Source organism: Periophthalmus magnuspinnatus, chromosome 1 (assembly GCF_009829125.3).
Source record: "Periophthalmus magnuspinnatus isolate fPerMag1 chromosome 1, fPerMag1.2.pri, whole genome shotgun sequence".
Taxonomy (NCBI): Eukaryota; Metazoa; Chordata; class Actinopteri; order Gobiiformes; family Gobiidae; genus Periophthalmus; species Periophthalmus magnuspinnatus.
In genome coordinates, this window is record NC_047126.1 from 2324305 (window position 1) to 2351149 (window position 26845).

The window sequence follows — 26845 nt, forward strand, 5'->3', positions numbered from 1 at the left end:
TCCCAGTCGTTTAGTCTCTAAGTCCCAGCCCTGACAGGATCAAGACTGAGACTTTTCCTGTATCGATGTTCGGGCGGATGTCGTTTGTCACCTTGATAGCGCAGTCTCAGTGCCGTGGCGACGTCTAAAACCGGACTGGAAAACGTCAAAGGAGTCGTTCATGTGGAGAAAGTGAATAAACACGTGTTCAGCTGCTTCCAAACACTCGATACTGATTGCGATTAACGTTAATTCAGACGCTGATATACAAAATATACGATACAGACTAGCATGGGGGCGCTAAAAAACTAAATTAGCTTGAAACAGTGGTAGAACAAACATAAAAAAACACCATGGCGTGAGTTTAAGAACCCAAACAGCGTGAAATGATTGACTTGTCCACCCTCCTCCACCCCCGCTCTGCCCGTTGTGCCAGATGGCGTCGGTGTGGCCCGGGTGACCATCTGCCGCCCCACACGCCGCCGCTGACCGTTATGTCCAGTATGCGCCGCGTCATTAGCGAGAAATGTGGAGCTGCGACCCCACCTGACCTTCACAACTGAGGCGATGTATAAAATGTCAACTGGCACTTAACCGGGACGTAAAGACCAAAGAGAGCGTGTTTACTGACCGCATGTGTGAGAGGAATGTGCGGCGCGCGACGTTAGCCCGCAAGCTAACTCACGAAACGCTCTTGGTAGGTTCGTGGGAAGTGGCGGAGAAGACGGTAGACCTGTCACCGCAAAATCCGTGTGGTTTCATCTTTATTTTTTACATTATTCTCTCTGTTTTTGTCTGTAAAACCCCTCACCACACACTTTATACACTTTTCTCACACAGGCGTTAACATTTTCTCACATTTCTCTCTCGTTTAAACTCTCTCAAAGTTCAAACCTTCGTAGGCGTCTTTGTCGGTGCAGAACGTTTCATCGACATTGTGGGTTTTGCCAAAAAAAAATCCATGAAACGACAAGAGCGCAAAGGGTGAACCGCGATAGCAACGGACAACTGTCAATCAAACCTGTTGCTAACGCTAACAGGAGCGACCTCGGGGAAAGAAGGACCTGATTTGTCTGTTATTAATGTTCATATCTTGATTTACAGACACAATAGTGAAATAAAAACCCCAGGATCATGTAGAGGGTTAATACGAACATTTAAGACCAAAATGAGTCTGAAGCAGCAGAGACAGAGAGAGGACACAGTTTAAAAAAACAAAAAAAAACAACTCAAAATAACTAAAAAAAAAAGATAAAATAAAATAAAATGAACTCAACTCAATATAACAAAACATAAAAATAAATCAACTCAAAATAACTAAAAAAACAAAACAAAAAAACCCTCAATAATTAAAAAAATAAACTCAAAATAATTAAAAAAATAAAATAAAATAAAACAAGAACAAAAAAAAAGAACTCAACTCAAAATAACAAAAAAATTAAGAAAATAAACTGAAAAAAACTCAAAATAACTCAAAATAAAAAATAAATAAAATAAACAACTCAAAATAAACAACTAAAAAAAACCCTAAAAAAAACCACACCTCAAAATAACAAAAAAAAAAAAGAAAAAAAGAACCCAGAACCATGTAGAGGGTTAACACAAACATTTAAGACTAAAATGAGTCTGAAGCAGCAGAGACAGAGAGAGGACACAGAGAAAGTGAAAGTAACGCGGCGGCTAGCAGGTTAGCTACGTCCATTTATATGTACAATCTACAAAACGCTATAGAGATGTACTCCGGTAAACAATAATATCGAAACGACTTTATGACACTGACACAATTAAAATAAAACGAGATAATCCCAGTAAAACATTTTTAAACAAACTGGATCATAAAAAGACCTGAGCTGCACTAAAGAACCAAAGATCAGCTTCAGAAGTGACTCATTCAACGCTCCACAGCTCAAATCTTATTGTTTTACACCTGAAATAACAAAAGTCTCACTAATTTTGCAAAGAAAAAGTATTCAAAGTACTCACGATAAATACTGAGGCTCAAAATATACAGTCCCAGCTTTGATAAACTGAGTCGCTCACACTGTGGGTCATTTAGCCACGCGATGAGCAAATGTTTTTTTCAAGCCACAACAGGCCAGTCGTGTGGTTCATTTACAGGACGAGCAGATTTTTAAATTTCAAAAATGGGACACACCCGGGTTGGGCCGGTTAGTCGGATGAATAACGCAATTTTGTCACGTAAAAGTGCTAAAATTACACAAAATGGACTTTCCTGAGCGTTGAGTCATGTTCTAATGATGTCACCTCCTGAAAAACAGACCTGGAGTTGTTTTTTTTGTTTAATTTACACCATTTATTATTCGTTTATCTACATGTCCAAAGCTCAAAATGCTCCGTTCCACCTTGTGATGTCATGAAGTGGTAGTTTTTTCCAAGTGAACAGCTCATTTTTTACCTTTTGTTCAGTTATACATTGGCAATCCCAGAGCGGAAATCAATCCGTCCGAACGATTCTAGTGAACGTGCGTGGAGTTTAAAACCACTTCCTGTATCGCCACACGATGACATCACAAGGTGGAACAGAGTGTTTTCAGTTTGAGAGAAGAACTCAGCCTAAATCTGCAGGTGTTTGTGTGTTAATCATGTGTGAATGAAACAAAAAAACAACAAAAAAACACAACTCCAGGTCTGTTTGTGACGAGGAAACGACGAGAAAAGTGAAAAGTGTAACACGGCCCCTTTAAAGCTGCATTACGTAACATGTAAACACGCGCGGACGTCCAAACGTGTGAAAGTGAAAGCGTCCGCCGTGGACAAACGGAGACGGGGGAGACATTGCTGCGCGCGCTCAGAGATCTGCCGTGATTTCTCCCAAAAGGTCAAAGGTCACGGTGCAGCGGTGGGAAACTTCTTTAACCCCCCGACCTTCCTCCAGATGCTCGGCGTAAACTTCCGGAACCTTCGTCAGGACGTCGCAGATCTGTGTCGGCGTCAGTGTGTGCGTCGTTTGTGTGTCTGTGTGCGTCGTTTGTGTGTCTGTGTGCGTCGTTTGTGTGTCTGTGTGCGTTTATTAAGGGGAGACGCTACATTATTTTAACGACAACTACAAACGCCACTTTCTCCAAACGTAATCCCCCAGAGACATGAAGATCAAACCTTAAAGTGGCTCCTACACACACCAAACTTTACAACACTGAACTTAACACAATTTTGACAAAACAAGCAGAAGGATTTTTTCATGTCTTATTCCAACTCTGATTTATTCAAGTTTTAAATCCAAAAAATGAGGCGAAATTTGATTTTTTAGGTCAATTTTGAGTCGGATTTAGTTCAGTCAAACACTAAACAAGCTCCAAAATCTCCTCTTTGTGTTTTTTTATGATTAAATTTGACAATAACAAAAAGAAACAAAACATTTAAACCTGACTCTGTCCATGTTTCTGTTTTGAACGTCTCAAAAAAGGTGAGTTTTATCTGTTTTTACACATAAAACGCCTTATTTCTATATGAAAACGTCGCACGATGAACAAGTTGTAATACATTTTTTTCTTACTTTTATGTGACGAAACGACAGGAGAAGTTTCAAAATGATTCCTCTAAGTTTCAGATTTTGTCCTATTCAGCTGCAGCGTCTCGACTTAAGCTGTTTTTGATCATCAATGTTTTTTTTTTTGTTTTTTTGGTGAGTTTAGTCTCTTAGCAACAAACTTTTAAGAGAAAACAACAAAACCAAACTTTACAATATTATTCTTAACACGATTTTGACAAAACATACAGAAGGATTTTTTCATATTTAATTCCACCTATGATTTATTCAAGTTTTAACTGAAAAAAATGAGTCAAAATTTGAACATTTTTTTAGGTAAATCTGTGTATTTTTAGGATTTAACATGTTAACAAAAAGAAACAAAACATTTAAACCCGACTCTGTCCATGTTTCTGTTTTAAATGTGCCAAAAATAATGAGTTTTGTCTGTTTTTACACATAAAACGCCTCATTTCTATACGACGAAAAAGCTGTAATAGGTTTTTTTCTTACTTTTATGTGACAAAACGACAGGAGAAGTTTCAAAATGCTTCCTCTAAGTTTCAGATTTTGTCCCATTCACCTGCAGCGTCTCGCCTTCAGCTGTTTGTCTCAGATCATCATTAGTTTATTCAGTCTGACACATGACATGAAGCACAGTCTATATTTAGAGTCACTGTCTGTCACACACTGCTCTCTGGTGGTTGTAAAGTGAAGTGCAGCGTGAAACAGAACTGTCCCTGTCGCCTCCAGCCTCCTCTGACCTCAACTTCTCTCCTTTTTTGTCATTTTTACACATCTGCAGAACGACTTCTGAGGAAAAACCCTGGTCACCGCAATGTTTCCCATAAGATCAGTGAAAAAAGTGTCTGAGGGAAGTGATATGTGTAACAAAAACTAAATATATTCTCTAAAATTATAAGGTATGGACTAATTCTTCAGCAGAAATATGGTCACACGTTGTAAAAACTACACCTTAACGAGTCAATATCAACTGCTCCCAAAGTCTACAGAGCCCCCGATCCACTTAAATATGTAAAAAGTTCACATAATACTGATATCAAGCAGTAAAAAGCGTAAAAAGATGATGTAAAGTTCATTTTAAACTACATTTTCTTTCACTTTTAGTCTGTGGACAGCCTTGCAGTTCCTCAGACGCCCTCCAGGGGGCACTTTAGCCTGTATAAATCAAAACAAAAGACTAAAATGAATAAACAGGACAGATTCAGACTTAGTGAGACGTGAGGAGTTAGAGCTGAAGGTTTAATGAAGTAATTACGAGGCCTGATTGAGTCTTAAAACACTATTTGTTCTGTATAAATCAACTCTTTTGTTAAATCTGATTATGTGTCGTTATTATAAAGCGTTTATTATTACACGTACTCTTTATTCCTCTTAATTACTCGACAAACTGGCTGAAAATGGTGCAATGAGGACAACTCCATGCTCTATTTTAGTGCTGCAGTCGGGTTTAACGTCAGAAGAAACAGAAACTTCAAAACAAATGGTGTCGTATCTGTGGTTATAAAAAGAAAAGACAGATGAGACAGACTCACTTTTGTCTCGTCTTTTGTCTCCGGCGCTGACGGACGAGCAGCAGGTCCGTCTGATAAAGTCCTGACTCTCACTGATACGAATCAACGTGAAGCAGAGAACGACCTGAAGTGAACTCTCCCTCAAAGAACTTCAGACGCAAAACAAAAACAAGACAGGACTAAACCAGGACTAAACCAGGACTAAACCAGGACTAAACCAGGACTAAACCAGGACTAAACCAGGTCTAAACCAGGTCTAAACCAGGACTAAACCAGGACTAAACCAGGACTAAACCAGGTCTAAACCAGGACTAAACCAGGACTAAACCAGCACTAAACCAGGACTAAACCAGGACTAAACCAGGACTAAACCAAGACTAAACCAGGACTAAACCAGGACTAAACCAGGTCTAAACCAGGACTAAACCAGGACTAAACCAGGTCTAAACCAGGACTAAACCAGGACTAAACCAGGACTAAACCAGGACTAAACCAGGACTAAACCAGGACTAGACCAGGACTAAACCAGGTCTAAACCAGGTCTAAACCAGGACTAAACCAGGACTAAACCAGGACTAGACCAGGACTAAACCAGGACTAAACCAGGACTAGATCAGGACTAGACCAGGACTAAACCAGGACTAAACCAGGACTAAACCAGGACTAGATCAGGACTAGACCAGGACTAAACCAGGACTAAACCAGGACTAAACCAGGACTAAACCAGGACTAAACCAGGACTAAAACAGGACTAAACCAGGGCTAAACCAGGACTAAACCAGGACTAAACCAGGACTAAAACAGGTCTAAACCAGCACTAAACCAGGACTAAACCAGGACTAAACCAGGGCTAAACCAGGACTAAACCAGGACTAAACCAGGACTAAACCAGGACTAAACCAGGGCTAAACCAGGACTAAACCAGGACTAAACCAGGACTAAACCAGGACTGAACCTGAAGATGTGACTCAGACTCAGTTGTTTCTCGGTTGTGACTTAAAGGTTTTTATTCTGCCTTTTCTGTTCTCTGTTTCTTTTCTGATGATTATTTATGTTTGTTGTTGTTGTTTATGTTTGTTGTGTTGTGATTTTATGTCTTTCTCTTTTTATAAAACACTTTGAATCACTCTGGACTGATGTGTTGTACAAATAAACTTGTCAAACACTTTTCTCTTTTTATTTTAATCTGTGTTTACGTTCATCAGACTTTCCCTTTCACATTTTCACCTCTTACATCAACATCCTACTGTTCATCTCTTTGTCACATCAAAGTCTCAATGTTTGTTGCCGGGGAAATGGAGTAAGTGAGGTCACGTGACCCGGAGCGAGGAGGCCCGCCGCGTGAGGTCACATGACCTGGAGCGAGGAGGCCCGCCGCGTGAGGTCACAGAGCAGCGGGACCGTCCTGCAGAACAGGGAAGGATGTGAGTGATGTCATCGGCCCCCGGGAAGAAAAAACAAAAAAAGAACAAAAACAGTGGAATGACCCAATTTGGAATATGGCTCCGTGTTCAGCAGCGACACAGACAAAACAAAATAAACTAAATAAACTAAAATATGACGCGATGTTTAAATGTGGCTCTTTGTGGCTGAAAAACTCAACACGATTCAAAAAAACTGAACAAAACTGAAACACTGGATCAGAAAAGATCTACAGCTTCTGTACGACTGAAGTAAACACAGACTGTTTATATAAACAGACAGAGCTAACCTGCCGCCGCCGCGGTACAAACAGGAAGTGACCATGAGCACTTCCTGCTCCTTAGACTCTGGCTCCAGTTCATTTTCTATTGAACCTGCTGCTGTCAGACTTGTTATTTTGGTCTTAAATGTTCATATTAACCTGCTCCACATGATCCTGGGGTTTATTTTGTTTTTATTATTAGTTTGAGTTTTTTATTTTATTTTTTATTTTTTATTTTGAGGGTTTTTTTGTTATTTGTATTATATATAGTTATTTTGAGGTTGTTTTTTAGTTTAACTTTTTTTTTTTTTATTTAGTTATTTTGACTTGGGTCTTTTGTTATTTTGAGGGTTTTTTTTGTTATTTTTTTTTTTATAATTTCTTTTAGTTAAAAGTCTCACCTGTTTAAAGCTTTTAATCTTTAATTATTATGAGTGTTGATTTTATAAATAAAATGTATTATTATTATTATTATTATTATTATTATAGTTGTTTAGACTTTTTTGTTTATTTTCTTTATTTTTTAGTTATTTAGATTTTTTTTTTTTGTTATTTTGAGGGGTTTTTTTTTTTGTTTTTTGTTGTTTTTTTACTGTCCTCTCTCTGTCTCTGCTGCTTCAGACTCATTTTGTTCTTAAATGTTCGTATTAACCCTCTACATGATCCTGGGGTTTTTATTTCACTTTTGTGTCTGTAAATCAAGATATGAACATTAATAACAGACAAATCAGGTCCTTCTGTCCATAATCAGTTCGTCTGTAGTGATTCATCTCCAGGTTTCATCAGGTTCAGGGGGATTCTGATTTAGAGACCTTCAGTCATAATCCCACAGACAGTAGCCCCGCCCCATTGGCCCTGACGCTCACGTTCACTGTTACCGGGTGAACGATCCAACACTTGGGCAAATTCTGCTTCGATACGAAGAGGCGACATCGAAGGATCAAACTCCCGCTTAAAACCCAAAAGTCAAAAGGATCGCGAGGTTTGGAGCGTTACCTTCAACATCCTCGCTCCTGATTGGCTCTTTGGTTGCACAACACAATGGTCTACAGTCCAACAGCCAATCAGGACGCAGGACACAATGGTCTACAGTCCAACAGCCAATCAGGACGCACGACACAATGGTCTACAGTCCAACAGCCAATCAGGACGCACGACACAATGGTCTACAGTCCAACAGCCAATCAGGACGCAGGACACAATGGTCTACAGTCCAACAGCCAATCAGGACGCACGACACAATGGTCTACAGTCCCTTAGACCAAAATGACGAGTCTGACAGCCGTAGTTAGAGAGGACACCAAAAAAAATAATAATAATAACAATAAAAAAATTTTAAAAAAATTAAAAAACTAACTCAAAATAACTAAAAAATAAACAAAAAAATCTCAAAATAACAAAAAAAAGAAGTTAATAATAAACTCTAAAAAAAAAAAAAAAATCAAAACAACAAAAAATTTAAAAAAACGGACAATGATGGACAATGGTCTACAGTCCAACAGCCAATCAGGACGCAGGACATAATGCACGATCATACGCTGTAAAAAAACATGCAAATTTGGACCAAAAAAATCTGCGAAACAGTAAGACCACGAAAGGTGAACGGCGATACAGTGACGACTGTAAACATGTTATCGACTTTGATATGGGCTTCACTTAATTTGGTGAAGTGACCGACGGCAGAAAGACAGAATTTTGTGTCTGTGAAGCGTCTGCTCTGAAACACACGGACGTTTCTCAGTCCAAATGCAACATACATGTAATTTCCTGTTATGAACGACAAGTTATATTCATATGTTTGGAAGATTTCATCACTTTTAACCCAGAGATAATCGACTACTAATTTGAACAATAGTGGTAAGTAAGGAGTAAACAGACAGCTCATTTTACCTGCTCGCTGGACCAGTGTGTCTTGTAGAATTCACCTGTCCACACCTGTCCTCACCTGACCACACCTGTCCTCACCTGACCACACCTGTCCACACCTTTCTTCACCTGTCCTCACCTGTCCACACCTGTCCTCACCTGACCACACCTGTCCACACCTGTCCTCACCTTTCTTCACCTGTCCTCATCTGTCCTCACCCATCACTTGTCCACACCTGTCCTCACCTTTCTTCACCTGTCCTCACCCTTCACTTGTCCACACCTGTCCTCACCTTTCTTCACCTGTCCTCACCCGTCACCTGTCCTCACCTGCCCTCACCTGTCCACACCTGTCCTCACCTTTCTTCACCTGTCCTCACCCGTCACTTGTCCTCACCTGCCCTCACCTGTCCACACCTGTCCTCACCTTTCTTCACCTGTTCTCACCTGTCTTCACCTGTAGTCACCTGTCAACACATGTCTTCACTTGTCCTCACCTGTCACCTGTCCTCACCTTTCTTCACCTGTCCACACTTGTCCACACCTGTCCACACCTGTCCTCACCTGTGCACACCTGTCCACACCTGTCCTCACCTGTCCTCACCTGCAACTATTTGCTCGGGAGACCTTACCTAAACTTTCGTCCAGCACATTGTTACTGTTCCTCACCGTCCACCTCAGAGAACTCGGGGGGAAAAGTCGAGCGGTGACTGACCACAAAGACGTTTAAAGCAGAAAAGTACAAACCCGAGGCGCTCGTACAAAAAATCAAACGTCCTTTATTGTGGCAGGGGCAGGTTTGAGGATATTCTGACCCGAGTACTAAGTGTCTGTGCCCTTCATGCCTCAGCTGTGCCCAAAACCGTCTCTTCTTGTCGTCTTTTTTTTACGTCCAACACAGAAGACATGTTTGAATACTGCTGTAGGTTTGTCCAGTGCTATAAAAAGTCTGACCACACGCCCGGGGCTTCCTGTCAGCTCGCATTTAATTAAGACGTCTTCACAATCCAACTCTTTGGATCAAAAAAGTATCCGCAAAAAAAGTTAAAAGCTGAAAACAAACGCCACTCCATCCACTTCGGGCTGGCCAAGAGAACGCGTCTGAACCCTGTAATCTGCTGCGAGGCTCCCCCCCGTCCGCCGCCCGCCCCTCGCTCCAGCTGCCGTGGACGCGCTGTCGAAGTGGAACGCTTGAAACGGGGAAAACATGACGACGTTACATCAGGAAGTATTAAAAATTTATAACGCGAAATGGACTTTTTCAGAGCTTTTCGTCAAATTATAGTTGTCTTCTTTTCATTCATCCGCTTGAAGTTGTATTTGGAGCGATTCACGTTTGAGTTTAACCTTTAAATCGACTATTTTCAAGCCGCCATTTTGTTTTTCAATCCCTATTTTCACCTCCACTGTGACACGCCCACTTCCTTCTTCAGTTTCGTTTTCTGAATCGGTGACGCTCGTAGGATTCGTCATTTTGCTACAAGATGAAAAAAAATTAAACGTGCTGCTCTAGTGTGACGTGCATCTGTCCATAGGGGGCGCCGACAGCTACACGCCGCTTTGTCGCGATGACGTTTACGGCGACGTCAGCTCCTACTGTACGCCGCGATTTTCAGCTGGTGTTTATTAAGTCGTTTTAGATGAATATTGTGATTTAAAAGTGCAAAATTATAACAAACTAACCACAGAGACAAACGTGAACTTGAAAACTACCACTTTATGACATCACAACGTAGCACTTTGAGCTTTGGAAATGTTGACAAATTAACATTAAAGAGCTACTCAAACACGTGTGAATGAAACAAAACACAACTCCAGTCTGTTTTTGAGGCAGAATCAGCATCTTAACGCCACTTAAATCTCACAAAAGTCCATTCTGGTGAACACAGGACCTTTAAAACGCACAATAAAAGCCTGAGAATCCAGCCCCAGACAGTCGGACAACTCCCAAGGACGCAGTCACCAGACAGATGCCCGCTTAATTAAACTGCTTCTGTGGATGTATTTACCCGTGTGAGATGTGATACTCCGGGTCGGCCACATCAGACCCGCAGTCAGACGGAAAACCTGGAAACTGTGACAACATTTGGAGCCGGGTCCGCCCGCCCCCTTCACACATAAGAAAATGCCATTTGACTTTACGAGGCTTTACAATTCTCTTTTCCACTGATCACACTGTCACCCCGAGCTCATAAAGACGCACAAAAACCATTACAAAAGCTGCTGGAGTTAAAAAACAGCACAAGGTCATTTCATTTCGTTTGTATTTTGAGACGAGGGCAGGGATGCAACTCAGCACAATGGAGACTTTGTTTGAAACCAGAGACTGTTTACGTAGCTAACCTGCTAGCTGCCACGTTCCGAACAGGAAGTGAGCGTGTGTGTGTTTCCGAGTCCATGGACTTCTGGCTCCAGTTTGCTTTACATTGAAAAACCGTGTCCTGTCTCCTGTCATTTTGGTCTTAAATGTTCAACCCGCTCTACATGATCCGGGGGTTCATTTTTTAGATATTTTGATTTATTTTTTTGTTATTTTGAGGGGTTTTTGTTTCTTATTTTTATTATTATATTTTATTTATTTATTTATTTTTAGTTATTTTGAATTTTTTAAATTTAATTTTCTTATTTTGAGTGTTGTTGTTTTTTTTGTTATTTTTATTATAATTTCTTTTAGTTATTTTAAGTTTTTTTTATTTTATTTTGAATTTTTTTATTATTTTGAGGGTTTTTTGTTTCTTATTTTTATTATTATTATTATTATTATTATTATTAGTAGTAGTAGTAGTAGTAGTAGTAGTAGTAGTAGTAGTATTATTTTTTGTTATTTTGAAGTTTTTTTAATTTAATTTTCTTATTTTGAGTGTTGTTTTTTTGTTATTTTTATTATAATTTCTTTTAGTTATTTTAAGTTTATTTTATTTATTTTTAGTTATTTTGAGTTTATTTTATTTATTTATTTATTTATTTATTTTTGAGTTTATTGTTTGATTTTTATTTATTTTTTTAATCCCTCTACATGATCCTGGGGGTTTTATTTCACTATTGTGTCTGTAAATCAAGATATGAACATTAATAACAGACAAAAACCTTTAACAGCCTCGCTCCTGATTGGCTCTTCGGTTGCTATGACACTCGTGGTTGCGATTCCAAATAAGGAAATCGACTCCAAACTCGCCGCTTTTCCTGCTCTGGCCTCAATGAGCTTCATTTGGAGCTGAAGCTGCGTTGACGTCACACTCACTTTCATCATCCTTTATTCCCTCAAATACACGTTGGGTTATTTGCAAAAAGTTTTATGCACCAGATCCACGCGAAACCAAACGGGATTTATAAAGAGCCACGTGATGTAATGAAGAAACCTGCACAGCACAACCATAAAACATTATGACCCCGCGATGCTGCTCACTGCTCCAACCATCTTTACTGACGATTTAAATCAGGGGTCAGGTATTCCACAAAAAAGCTTTGTTAAAATCTTCTCAAACGTCATCGCTGTTTTCAACATAAATGAGGAAATGTGCCGATTCTTGTGGATTTTATGTATCTACATCGTTATTTGTTGAATCTTTTGTGAGTGACACGTGAGTTTGGGGTTTACAGATTTGGCAGAACCTTCTACGCACAACATGGTAACGCCGCACTAACGTTAAACTTTCATATTGTCCCGCGGGCCACAAAATATCATCTCGCGGGCCGCAATTAGCCCCCACGCCGGACGTTTGAGATTCCTGTTTTAAATCAGACCCTCTCGAATTTGTTTTGTGAGTGATTTTTGCATGTTTTAGCAAACTTTAATTGCTTATTTTGCTAAACAACTCCTGTTTTCACTGTTCCTGGTACACGCCCACTGTGCCACGCCCACTGTGCCACGCCCACTGTGCCACGCCCACTGTGACACGCCCACTGTGATGTCCGCACTTCCTTCTCCAGTTTTATTTTCTTAATTGTTGATACTCGTAGGATTCGGCAGCGTCGCGTCGTCATTTTGGTACAAATGTTTTAAACGTGCTGCTCTACAGTGACGTGCGTCTGTCCATAGGGGGCGCCAACAACACGCAGCGCTTTTTTTGTGATGACATTTACAGCAACGTCAGCTCCCATTGGACGCCGCAGTTTTCGAAGTTGAACTCGGCTAGCAGCGTGTTTCTTTTATTACGTCGTTTTAAAATGTGTAAATTATAACAAAACGATCCACAGTGTCAGAGATGAGAACTATAAAGACTCAAGCTCGGTAGGTCTGCTTTAAACGTTAGCTTCAATGTCACTTTACATGACGCTCGCTCTGTTGACATGTAAAACCCCCTTTAGCGGTTTAGCGTTAGCATGTAGCAGAAGACACACAACAGGAACAATTAGCCGCATTAGCCTCCGTCACATTTGACACGACGCCACTTACTGTCAGGGTTCGGCGACTTGCGTCCGTGGCTGGGCGACGCGCAGCGGAAGGTGGTGACGATGGTGTTGTGGTGGGGGTTGGGGTGGTGCGGGTGGTGCACGGCGGGGTGGCTGTGCCCGTTGTTCTCCGGAGGGGCCCTGGTGATGCTGATGTCGGGTTTGCGCGCGTCTCCCGGACTGGGCGCCTCCAGTTTCCGCGGGTGGTGCTGCTGCTCGCGACCGAAGCCGTTGTTGCTGTTGGCGTCGCTGCGTCGCGTTCCCGGGGAGTCCGTCGGCGCTTTGGCGAAGGTCACCTCTCGCTTATGTCCCATCTCGGGTGTTCTGGAGTGACCCAGGATTTCGGGACGCTTGAGCGCGCTGCTGACGGAGCGAGCGGAGGCGGGACTGGTCATCCCGTCCAACTGTTTACTGGAGGAGCTGATGTCGATGGATAACTCGGAGCGTCTGGACACGGGTTCGGGAGTTTTGGACCCGCCTCCGCCCATGATGGAGCGCGGCTGGCTGAAGTTGACGTTGTTGTTGTTGGGAGCGGAGGCGGCGCTGCCCAGGTCGCGGTAGTAGATGCTGGTGGGGGACATGGCGTTACGGTGTGGGGAGCTGGTGGTGCGTCGGGAGCCGGGGGAGTGGGCGGAGGTGTCCACGTCCTCCACCTCGAAGGACCTCTTCAGAGCTGCAACGAGAAGAAGATACGACAAAGTTTAACTCATTTATCATTTAACTCACACAGATCGACGGACATTTCACGAGGTTTTAGGCGGTAAATTTACGTTTTTTTTAATTAAATTGGACATATTGAGGTTGAGTCTCTATGGTTCTCATCTTTTGTTATAATTTTACACATTTTAAATCACAATATTCATCTAAAACGACTTAATAAAAGAAACAGTTCAAGCCGCGTTCAAGTTAGAAAACTGCGCTGTCCAATGGAGCCGACGTCGCCGTAAACGTCATCACAACAAAGCGGCGCCCCCTGTGGACAGATGCACATCACACTAGCGAGCACTGGATTAAAAGCAACAAAAAAAAAAAAGCACTAAAATGACTATGAGACGCTGCCAAATCCGACGAGTATCACGGGTTAATAAAATAATCGGAGAACGAAGAAGTGGGCGTGTACAAACGGAGGTGAAAATGGAAAATGGCGTCTTGAAAATAGTTGGTTAAAGATTAAACTCCAACGTGAATCACTCCAAATACAACTTCAAGAGGGTAAACGAGAAGAAAAAAACTACAGCAGAACATGAATAAAAGCTCTAACGAGTACATTTTGCAGAATCGGTCACGCAAAGTAAGAAATTATACGTAAAATTTAAATAAAATCTACTGAAGGATGTGATTCAAGTCCCGGAGAAGGAGGTTAGAACACGGCTAAAATCTCACAAGAGTCAGTTTTGTGTAATATAGAACCTTTAATAATGCAAAACCTTTATAAATATTGCAGCTGCTTGGATCTTGGATGGAACTAAATATCACATATAGAACAACATTTTAAAGCAATTGTGTCGTGTAATGGCTTTAAACCTCCGTAAAAACCATAAAAATGTCCCAGTACATCACAGACTCATTCATATTTATGCGGTTTGTGTCGTTTTGTGTCATCGCGTGTTGGTGCACTCAAACTAAAGACCTACTTTACGCACAAACCGAGCGGAGCGATTCGCCGCGCGGTGTAACGTGAGCAGCCGGCCGAGCGTCGTTTATAACCAGCCATTTAGGCCGACGGTCTCTGATTATGAACGTCACCGAAAAACAGAAACACGCTCTTTGGCTGTGAGTAAACGGCGGCACGGTCCACGCTCGGGTTCGTTATTATACGGTTTGGTCAAGAGGATGTGTTTATTTCAAGCTCTTGTGGCTAAAATTAAAAGAAAAAAAAAACGCGATGGCAGCGTTCTCCGGAAAAACAAGTTCAAATCTGTCAACTGGAACAAACGTTTTAGAGGAAAGACGTTTGGTTCTTCCTCATTTCTGGTCAGATTCCTGCTGGACGCTGCCTTATATCTGTCTGCAGGAGGCGCTAACGACACTGAAGCTAACACGCCTGTTTGTTTATAGTTTCTGTTTGTTAGCTACGTCTCGTCACAACCTAAACGTGGATCAAAATATATTTAAGAAGGACAAAGGAGAGCAGAGGTAATCGATCAAAGCTGTTTATTATTTTTGTAACTTCTGGTTCTTCTTAAGTTTGAAAGTTGTTGGAAGAAAAAAACCCGTATCAAACCCCAAAAAAACCAAAGTAACAACGGAAAAAAAACACGGTGAGCCAACGTAAAATAAGGACCAACGCTAAACAAAAAACAACCCATAAACTTTCCCTTACACAAAATAACGAACGAAAAAACAGGACGTCCAGATTCACCGAACAAAAGAAGCTAAGCTAACTAAAGCTAAAGGACACGGCACGGAGACGCCAGCAGGGGGCGCTCTGGTGTACGAGAGACCAGCGGAGAACGGAGAGCAGAAACAGCGAACACGACAGGATCACGCTATTTAAAAGAGCGAAACCAAAACAACCAGGAGCAAAACAATAAAAATATACTAAATATACGATACTAAATATACGATACTAAATATACCGGAGGAAATCTCAACTAACTACTAACTTGAACGAACAAAAATATACAAGAAAAAACAGGGAAAAATAGGAATAACTTTTTATGAATTAACACTGTGGAAAAAATAAAAGAAATTAAGAAACACAGGGAAAATAAGGTTGATACTGAACTGCGCCTGAGTCATATTCCACGTAATAGTTCAGCTTTAATGGCTGCGCTCACGCCTATTAGCATACTGGCTATTAGCATCCCGGCTAGCTCTTTTGCTTTCCTTGTTTTGATTCAGGTCTGACAATGGAGCTATAAATAGGAGATAAACGACGTCTAAGGCTCCGTTCCTGTTCACAGATGGATGGTCTTTCCTCACAGATATTCACCTCGTTAACTCCCCTCGCAAAACGTTTATTTTCTTTGGCTCGGATCTGTAACGTTTATCCAGCTGCCACTCAAATGCAAATGTTCTTTTACTATGAATCGTACCAGGACGATGGAGGGATTACACCAGCGGCGTCAAACACATTTTCACCGAGGGCCACATCAGTAAAAGGGCCAGATGTAAAATAAATCTAACTACTTTTTAAATTTGTTCATTAACTGTTTCTGTATTTATTACTTATTCAATTTATAAATATTACATGTGCATTTGCCTGGATGTAAAAATGTCTGTGTAACTGCATGTCTCTGGTAAAATGACATTTTAAGTCTATTATACCTTTTAATTTACTTTATCGAGGGCCATATAAAATGATGTGGAGGGCCGCATTTGGCTCGCGGGCCTTGAGTTTGACACATGTGGATTACACGGATGATGTTCTCTAGAAATGACTCTGGTTTTGTCACGGCCGATGTCGATACTTATATTTCTGAATGTAAAACGATAAACTCTGCCGATATTTTGAGGTCGATTTTGATCATTTCCCTGACGTGACGTGATTTGTAAAACCTATAAACTCAGTTATGTTGCTACAGGAAGCTGCTCTGGATACTAAAAATGTAATTAAAAGAAAAATATTTAAACAGTGAAGATTTGAAACATCCACAGACCTGACTCGGTCCAAACCTGAGCAGGGGTCACATTCTGCACAGCGCTGCTTCTCTTTTTCTGCATTAAAATGTTCAAACAAAGCCCCAAAGTCTCTCCTACAGTAACGTTTATTCAGCCCAAACTAAATATCAGCTCGATATATCGGTTAATCAATATATGTGTCAATCTCATGGACTGTATACAGTATTTTCCGGAGTATAAGTCGTACCGGAGTATAAGTCGTACTAGAGTATAAGTCACACCGGAGTATAAGTCGTACTACAGTATAAGTCGCACCGGAGTATAAGTCGCACTGGAGTATAAGTCGTACCGGAGTATAAATCGTACTGGAGTATAAGTCGTACCGGAGTTTAAGTCGCACCGGAGTATAAGTCGTACTAGAGTATAAGTCGCACCGGAGTATAAGTCGTACCGGAGTATAAGTCAGAGTACAAGTCGCATCAGCCAAAAAATACATAATAATGAAGAAAAAAAAAAAAAGTACATATAAATTGCATCTGAGTATAAGTTGCGCCCCCGGCCAAACAGAGCTAACCTGTTAGCCGCCATGGAAACGACTTCAAATGTTCGTATTAACCCTCTACATGATCCTGGGGTTTTTATTTCACTATTGTGTCTGTAAATCAAGATATGAACATTAATAACAGACACATCAGGCGCCTTCTTTCCCCGAGGTCGCTCCAGCTAGCGTTAGCAACAGGTTTGATTGACAGTCTTGCTAAGCGCCCGCTCCCTGCTAAACCAGCGTTGTGAGCGGGAAGTGGCGTTACCTTCAACCACCTCGCTCTGGATTGGCTCTTTGGTTGCTATGATACTCGTGGCCAGAATTCCAAATAAGGAAATCGGCTCCAAATTAGCCGCTATAAACCGTTAGCCTCGATGAGCTTCATTTGGAGCCGAACGCTGTGACGTCACACTCACTCAGTCACTTCTTCTACATTCTAACTTCAAAACTCCAAATATACACAATGTTTACAGACTGACGACAGATCGAATGAAAGGAAAAAAGCAAATAAAAGTGATTTACGATAAAACATTTAACCCCACACCACATTAGTGAGTGTTTTTTCTGTGAGAACGGCTCGAGCTGCAGCGTCTCTCTGTTGTGTTTTATTATCTCTGAGTCCAAGGCTGCGTTAGACACTTTCATCCTCAGCCAGAGTCTTTTTCCCACAAGCCCCGTCACGTCAAGGTCATATTTGTGAAGAGCAGTGATGGGAAGTAACTGGACAAATGTACTGCAAGTACGTATCCCGAGTACTCATTTGGAGTAACTGTATTGCAGGATAGTTACTTTTTCATTTGGTGGTATTCAGAAAACAGTTACTTTTCTAAATTAAAAGGAGGACATGGCGGTACTTCATCATCATCATGTCGTTTTGGATTTGAACGCCTCACAGTGTGGATATACAGCTAAAACCAGAACTCTATATAAAAACACACATGCGCTTTTTTTTCTCACTGCCCAACATGAAATCAGACTAAACTTTTGCTGTTTTAGGTCACTTATGATTAACTAAATTATTTCTATTTGCCAAATGTTAGAATAGTGAGAGCAGGATTTTTTAAAGACAATTTTTCATTACTTTTTCTTCAAACTCAGACGTTTGCATACACTATATAAAAAGACACATTCACTTTTTTTTCATCATTGTCCAACATGAAATCAGACTAAACTTTTGATGTTTTTGGTCAAGTAGGATTAACAAAATTATTTCTATTTGCTAAATGCCATAATAATGAGAGAAGGATATTTTTTTTAGACAATTTTCCATGACTTTTTCTTCAAATCAGAAGATTACATACACTGCATAAAAAGACACATATGCTTTTTTTTCACACTGTCCAAGATTAAATCAGACCAAACGTTTCCTGTTTTAGGTCAACTAGAATTAACAAAATTATTTCTATTTGCTAAATGCCACAATAATGTGAGAAGGATTATTTTAAAGACAATTTTTTATGACTTTTTCTTCAAAGTCAGAAGTTACATTCAAAGAAATAGCAAAAAGAAATCATTTTGTTTACCTAAAATAGGCAAATTTCAGTCTGATTTCATGTCAAATAATTTTTTTAATTTTATATAGTTATGTAAACTTCTGGTTTCAGCTGTCTGTGTGTTTTTTGGCTCTAATTGGACACAAATGAACACAGAAGAAACAGTGCGACAAAAATAAAGCTCTTTGTAATTCCATACAGTATTTTCTGGAGTAAAAATAGTCTTCAGAAAACAGGACTCTGATTGGTCCATGTTTTGGGTGTTCAGTTTTCTGTGGCTAAACACATTTTCAAAGTGTTCCTCCCATCACTGGTGAAGAGGTGAACAGTTACATGAAAAAAATACATTGGGAAAAAAAGGATTTGAAAATTATTACACGACGGCGTAAACAGGATAAAGTCATTTATAACAAGCTGAAGGTGAATATCCTGTCATCACTCAGGGCTGTCAGAAGTATCGAAAATTAGATTAAAACTAGTATCAGAACTAGATAATCATTCGAGCAGGTTTTGATACTAAAGAAGTCTCAAAAAAGACAAAAATGAACCTTCCCTGAAGCTTTAGAATCATCATCCTCTGATTCAAAACAAGGATAAGACACAGAGACGAGTGTAGAGCCCTGGACCAGTGTGAACTAAACCAGGACTAAACCAGGATTAACCTCCTGAGACCCAAACTCTTGCAAGACTTTATTTGCAAAAACTATTAAGTGCTTGAACACACAGATTTTGTGTAAAAAAAACTAAATGAGAAACAATTGTGCCTCTAGGAACAATGTGTCTCATTTGTGCTGCTGACAGGAGCAGAAGGACATATGCCTTTAAATAAACACAAAATTAAATAAAAAATAAATAATAATAAATAAATAAAACAATAAATTAAAATACAAATAAAAAATAAAAATAAAAACATAAATAAATTAAAATAAAATAAAAATAATAAATTCAAAATAAAAAATAAATAAATAAATATTCTAAACTCTTAGAAATATTCCAAATTGCACATGTTCTTCTAAAAATTTGCACTGTGGCCTAAACAACCCACAATGTGTTGTCCACAGATGAGGACACCGGGTCTCAGGAGGTTAAACCAGGACTAAACCAGGACTAAACCAGCACTAAACCAGGACTAAACCAGGACCATGGAGCACTATGGACCCCACTGCACACTGAGGGATCACACACACACATCAGACACACGGGAATAGAACAGAAAGTCTGTCCATTTAATGTGGAAAATCACATTCTATCGTCTAAAGAAAGTGTTTTTATTATTATCGTGGTATCAGGATCGAGTCTGTTCTCACGGTGACCTCACTCCTCTGAGGTCAGATCACACTCTGGACGTGGACGTCGGTGTCTTCAGGCCGCGCTCTCGTTTTCGCTCGTGCCTCGAAAAAAAAAAACAGTGAAAAAGTCGAATCATTTCAGTCCTTATAAGTGTGAGCGCTGCACCCGAGCCAAAACCACAGCCTCACATTAAACACGACTGACTCTGTTTACGCACACGCTGCCACAACACAGCGCCGATATTTAGAGAGAGCGACCCCTTCACTGACCTCACATCAGAATCCGTCATCCTGGTACTTTACGATTACGCCGCCTCAGGGTCCGGCGAGGCTTTTGAGCTCGCGCGGCCTTTGAGTTCGGATTAGACTTGTTTTAAAGACAAAGTGGATGGAGCCGGAAGCGCGACGACGATCACTTTGTATTTGCAGCGCGGCGGCTAGCACGTTAGCGATGTGCGTTTACATGTACAGTCTATGTTTTTATCATTTGTGTTACTATTTTTGTCTCGTTTGTCACAGCTGCGTTTTTTTGTTTCACCTCCAGCTGCTCACGGACGACGAGGCGCCACCTGAGACTCGAAGATCACAAAAAACATCCCATAATAATAATAATAATAATAATAATAATAATAATAATAATAACACTGTACATTTAATTTACTGACATTTTTCACTGACATTTTAATGCAATTTAGTGCATTAAATCAACTTATCCTTCAGTAAATGATGGAACTATATATTATTTGTGGTCAGTATTTATCATATGTGCATTTTCTGACACATTTTGGGTTATTTTCTGGCTGCATGATTAAGCTTTTAACTTTTTTTTTACTTGTTAACTAACTGTTTCTGTATTTATTACTTATTCGAGTTACAAATATTACATATGCATTTGCCTAGATGTAAAAATCCGACTGTGTAACTGCGTATCTCCTGATAAAATGACATTTTAAGACCGTCACACGTTTTAGTTTACCCTGTCGAGGGCCGCATAAAGTGATTTGGAGGGCCACATTTAGCCCGCGGGCCTTGAGTTTGACACGTGCTTTATAACATGCAGTATTCTCATGCGGTGTTGGGAAATAACTGAACACATGCACCGACATTTTGAGTAAATATATTCTGGTGCAGTTACTCTTTGGCAGAATCAGAATCTTTGTTTGCTTTGTTTGCTTTGGGTCTGAAGATGGAAACAGCTGAAACAGAGCAACAAAAATAAAGCTGTTTGTAATTTTATCTCATGTTTTTTTTTTCACTAAAATATAACGTAGCTCTGTGTAAAAGTATTCAAAGTACTCAGAATGCAGTACTCTGATTAGTCTATGTAACAGAACACGTTACAAAACACACGTAAGTATCCAGTATTCTGTAAGTATCCAGTATTCTGTAAGTATCCAGTATTCTGTAAGTATCCAGTATTCTGTAACGAAGTACATCCTCAGAGTATTAATTCCCAGACTCTGAGGCGTAAACACACGGTCCAGTCTCTTTCCCAAACTCTTTCTCACAACACGACACCAACGAGACTAAAACAAAAGGAGGGACTCAGCGTTTCGTTCACGCGCCGCTGTCCTGACACGGCCCAGCTGCCCCTCGCCATCGCCGCCCTCTCAAGGACACAGTATCATCCCGGGACAGATGTGCCGAGGGGAGATACGACTCCGGAAAACAAACAGAGGAGGAAGAGGGAGCAGGAACGAGGCAGGGAGCGCCGTGGGGCACCATCCTCAGCCATTGTCTTCTCCCGTGGCTCAGACGACAGGAGCTGATAGAGTCACATTCTTATGTAACCGGAGATTTGAGACGTGGAGGGAACAGGTTCATTAAACGTCCTGGGTTCGACTAAAATGACTCTCGTGAGCGTTTAGTCCCGTTCTAATGATGTTTCCTCCTCAAAAACAGACCTGGAGTTGTGGTTCATTCTATTGAAGGTGTGTGGAGTTTAAAAACACGGTGGAGCACTTCCTGTATCACCACATGATGACATCACAAGGTGGAGCAGAGTGTTTTCAGTTTGAGAGAAGAACTCAGTCTAAATCTGTAGAGTTTGTGTTAAACATGTGAGAATGAAACAAAAAAACACAACTCCAGGTCTGTTTGTGATGAGGAAACAACATTAGATCAGATTTAATCACAACCAATGATGTTTATGTTGAGAGAATGATTTTTGTTTTATTTTCAGGTTATTTTTGCATTATTTTCGTGTTATTTTCCTATTGTTTTTGTATTATTTTTGTATTATTTTTGTGTTATTTTTGTATTATTTTTGTATTATTTTTGTGTTATTTTTGTATTATTATTATGTAATTTTTGTATTATTTTTGTATTATTTTTGTGTTATTTTTGTATTATTATTATGTTATTTTTGTATTATTATTATGTAATTTTTGTATTATTTTTGTATTATTTTTGTGTTATTTTTGTATTATTATTATGTTATTTTTGTATTATTTTTGTATTATTTTTGTGTTATTTTTGTATTATTTTTGTATTATTTTTGTGTTATTTTTGTATTATTATTATGTAATTTTTGTATTATTTTTGTATTATTTTTGTGTTATTTTTGTATTATTATTATGTAATTTTTGTATTATTTTTGTATTATTTTTGTGTTATTTTTGTATTATTTTTGTGTTATTTTTGTATTCTTTTTGTGTTATTTTTGTATTATTTTTGTATTATTTTTGTATTATTTTTGTGTTATTTTTGTATTATTATTATGTTATTTTTATGTTATTTATATGTTATTTTTGTACTATTTTTATGTCTTTTTTATTTTTTTGTTATTTTTGTGTTATTTTTTGTATTATTTTAGGTTTTTTTTATTTTATTTTCATGTTACTTTTGTATTATTTTCATGTTACTTTTGTATTATTTTTATGTTTGTTTTTTTTTTATGTAAGAGAGCGAGATTCAAACCATCAACCTTCAGTGAACAAACGCTCTAGAACTGAGCCGCTGTTGTTCAATATCTGAAAACTGTAAAAATATATTTTGAGGCTCAATATCTGTACATTTTCTTTGTGTATTTTTGTTCTAGTTTGATCAGATTTGAGCTGCAGAGACGAAATCGTACGTTTTATGGCTCAGTTTCACGTCGTCCTGTTATATTTGATATTTCTCTGGGATTATGTGACATTATTGTTCCTGTATCAGTGACATAAAGTACTCTGAATCCTCCTTTATCGCAGTATTTCTCTGTTGTTATCTGATATTTTGTTGTTTATTTTCTTTCTGGGTGTTTAGTGCAGACGACACGGTTTAACTTTCAGACAAACTGCAACATTATAAGTGTGAGAATCGAACAATACATGAGTCAGGACACAAATCTACTTAAATAAAAGTATTAAAATATCACTCCAGTGTCGTTCGTTTGTTAAAGTGTAAAATGTACTGATTAAAAATGACACATGTTTTGGTCAATTTCTTATTTTTTCGTACGAATTTTGTGTTTTTATTTCTGTTTTGCTCAAAGTCGAAGCTTAAACTCTTAAACTTTAGTCTGGATGTTTCCACGAACACGGTAAAAATACTCCCTCAAATCAGATGAAAAGTACTTTTACTTTTCAGTCCTGTGGAGTAGAAAGTACAGATACTGCTCTCAAATGTACTCAAGTAAAAGTAAAAGTACACACTGTAAAATGTACTTAAGTAACTTTTCTGGTGGAGGTTTCACCATCTGCTCGTCTCATGGTGATGTCATTGATTTGCCTGGGATGTTCCACAGTATGGCTTTAAACAAATATATCCTGTATTTATTTTCCTGTAGTTTGTCTCCAGAACATAAAAATAACACAAAAATAAAGCAAAAATAACACAAAAAACATAAAAATAACACGAAAATAAAACGAAAATAACATAAAAATGACACAAAAAACATAAAAATAACACAAAAATACAACAAAAATAAAATAAAAAATAACATAAAAATAACAAAATAATACAAAAATAAAATAAAAATAACACAAAAATAATATTTAAAAAAAATAACTATACAAAAATACAAAAAATACAAAAATAAAACGAAAATAACATATAAAAAATATCAAAATGTTTTCATTTACAGGTGTTTTTATTTCTCTTCATTCTTACTCTGAGTGGACCCACTTCTCCACAGATCAGGTGATGTGGCCTGTTTGTCTCCATGGAGACGGTTAAACTGAATGCCATACTGTAGAACATTCAAGGGGAAAATATATATATATATATATATCTACATGTAGTTGAGCCGGTGGTGGACCCTCTACCAGAAAATGTATATAGTGCCCCTTTAAGTAAAGTACAAATACCTAAAAATTCTACTTCCTACAGAACTTTACTACTCATACTTACTCTTTCCTCGCTCTGTAAAATCAGTAAACGCATTCTGACAAATAACCCCGACACGTGTATCCCAGAGGAGGGAGGAGGAACGCGCTAATGGATCCAAAATGGCCGCCTGTGCAGTAATGTGAATCAGCTGCAGAAAAACGCTGAGTCTTCATCAACGGCAAACGAGCAAATGAACTGAGGAACACATCTGAATACAGAGAGGGGGGAAACAGCGGGTCCAGATGTGCGCCGATACTTTGCAGCTGATGTCATCAACATTCCCTGGAGGTGTGGCGCTAACTGGAGGCACTGCTCCGTCTGTGACTCGAGTTTAGACTTTAATCTGAGCTTTAATTTAACACAATCTGACCTGAAAGAGTCGATTTAAACTACAACAGGTTAAACAAGTCCCTCTCAAATAGCACTACAGTCACACGCTAGCATTAGCACTAGCATTAGCATTAGCATTTCACAGGCTCTTGAAAATGTGCAGTTTAAATCCATTTTTTGTTTTTTTTTTCTTAAGTTTCCAGACCATTTTTAAACCTTACTTGACAGCGTTTGCTAATGTGTGCGTTGCGTCACCATGGCAACTGCTGCAAATTCCACCATAGACAACAGCCCTAGGTGTCACTGCAAAGTATCAGTTGCTTAGTCAGATCTGCGGAGAAGCGAGCCTTTATATTTTGTTTTCACGTATTTATATTTGAGTGTAGTAACATGTAGTCGACTATATTTTTTATTAACGTTATTTTCACAACTACTTTACGTCGCTCTGGGCAAAAAATACATAATAATGAAGAAAAAAAACATATTTAAGTCGCACTGGACGATACTCAATACTTATTTGGAGTCTCTGGTTACTACTTACTTTTTAAAACCCAAGGAGCACATTGCAGTACTTGATCTTACAGTTTTATTCTTCAAACTGCTCAGTATTAGTGCGAAAAATTGAAAACACAGCTCTTGTGGCGAGGACGTGCGGTTTTGCCTTTTTTCCGTTAGCGACGAATAAAAGCAGAACAAACAAACATGAAGCTGTTTTTAATCCTGTCCTTTTCTTTACACTTATGATTTAAGCACAACTCCATGTAAAAGTATTCAGAGTATTCAGGATGCAGTACTCTGATTAAATGTCACAAAATACATTTTAATTGAATATAATGGCGTTGAATATTCTGTAAACACATTTTCAAATCATCTCTACAACATTTTCTAATAAATACACTTTACTTTTTCATAAAACTGTATTATTTTGTGGTACTTTTTCGTCACAATAAACATATTTTTTAATGTGTAACAGAACGTTTGAGTAAAAGTTTTGGTTAAATCTAAAAATCATAGGTTTATTTTGACAATATGAAACAGACTTTGTTCATTATTTCATGTTTTGTTCTTTTACTTTTACTTGAGTCCAGGGCCGTCGACAGGGATTTGGGGGCCCGGATCGAGAAACATCACATGGGCCCCCCTCTAATATAAATTAATAGGAAGAGGGTCCAATTCTGGTGCCCTAAAACCCTGGGGTCCCGGGACAACAGACCCTTGTCCCCTCCTGTCAAACTCAAATGTACAGTGGGCCAAAATTAGACAAATCCACAGGCTAAAATCGATATTTACTGAAAAATTGATACCGGCGGCCAAATATAATTAAACTGAGGGCCAGATTTAGCCTCCGGGCCTGAGTTTGACATATGTGCCATAAACTGTATAAAGAAGTGGACAAAATGAGTCTAACGTCGCTCGCTCTGACGTCAGTCGTGGTCAGATTCCTGCTGGACACTACGTTAAATTTGTCCGAAGGAGGCGCTAACTACATTGAAGCTAACACACGTATTATTTACAGTCCAGTTTCTGTTTGTTAGCTACGTCTAACGAGCTACACTAAGCGAGAACTGCGCCTGAGTCATTTTTAGCGTAATCATCCAGGCCCCTAAAGGCTTCCCTCACACCTACTAGCATACTGGCTAGCACTATTGTTTTGGGTCTGAGAATGGAGTTATAAATAGAAAATAGATGATGCCTGAGCGCCCCATTCCTCCCACTTAGCAACGCTGTCGATCAAACCTGTTGCTAACGCTAGCGGGGGAGCGACCTCGGGGAAAGACGGCGCCTGATTTGTCTGTTATTAATGTTCAAATCTTTATTTACAGACACAATAGTGAAATAAAAACACCAAAGACCAAAAAGACGAGTCCGACAGCAGGAGTCACACAGAGAGACCACTTCCTGTTTGGAACGTTGCGGCTAGCGGGTTAGCTATGGGTTATTTCTATGGTTATTTCTTGGACCGTTTTATAAATCTATCAGAGTAATATCATTTTTGAATTACAGCGTCATTATTTCAGAACGTTCTAGTCTCGACCCACGTCCGTCCTCTGTGGTTTTTATACGAGAACGCGGCGTAAATCGAATCTACAAACTCAGCCTTGACCCGGTTTCACGTGTAGCTTAAACCGTATATAAGGTCAGGCAGTAACTCAAATCATCCAAACGTATTATTGTGCGTCAGGAAAAGCTCCCACTAAACCGGTTAATGGTCCGTGTGGTTTTTGGGACGTCAGCGTTCGCCGTGTATCGCCTCTATGTGGTCCAACCAGGAAAAACACGACCGAACCTCACGTTTGACAACACAAGGCCAAACAGTGCTAACGTTACGCGCTGTCGGACTCCGCTGAAGTCCTAATGGTCCACTGTCAAA

At 39.3% G+C, this 26845-nt stretch overlaps 1 protein-coding gene across 2 annotated transcripts in view; it reads right to left on the reverse strand.

Annotated features, from left to right (window-relative positions):
* Positions 1–26845, reverse strand: part of LOC117375271 (septin-9-like) — a 99821-nt gene that overhangs the window by 56093 nt on the left and 16883 nt on the right. For both annotated transcript variants that reach the window (XM_033971574.2, XM_033971566.2), the window contains exon 2: positions 12948–13616. In XM_033971574.2, coding sequence (XP_033827465.1) covers positions 12948–13616 — 669 coding nt within the window. The remainder of the gene's footprint in view (positions 1–12947; positions 13617–26845) is intronic.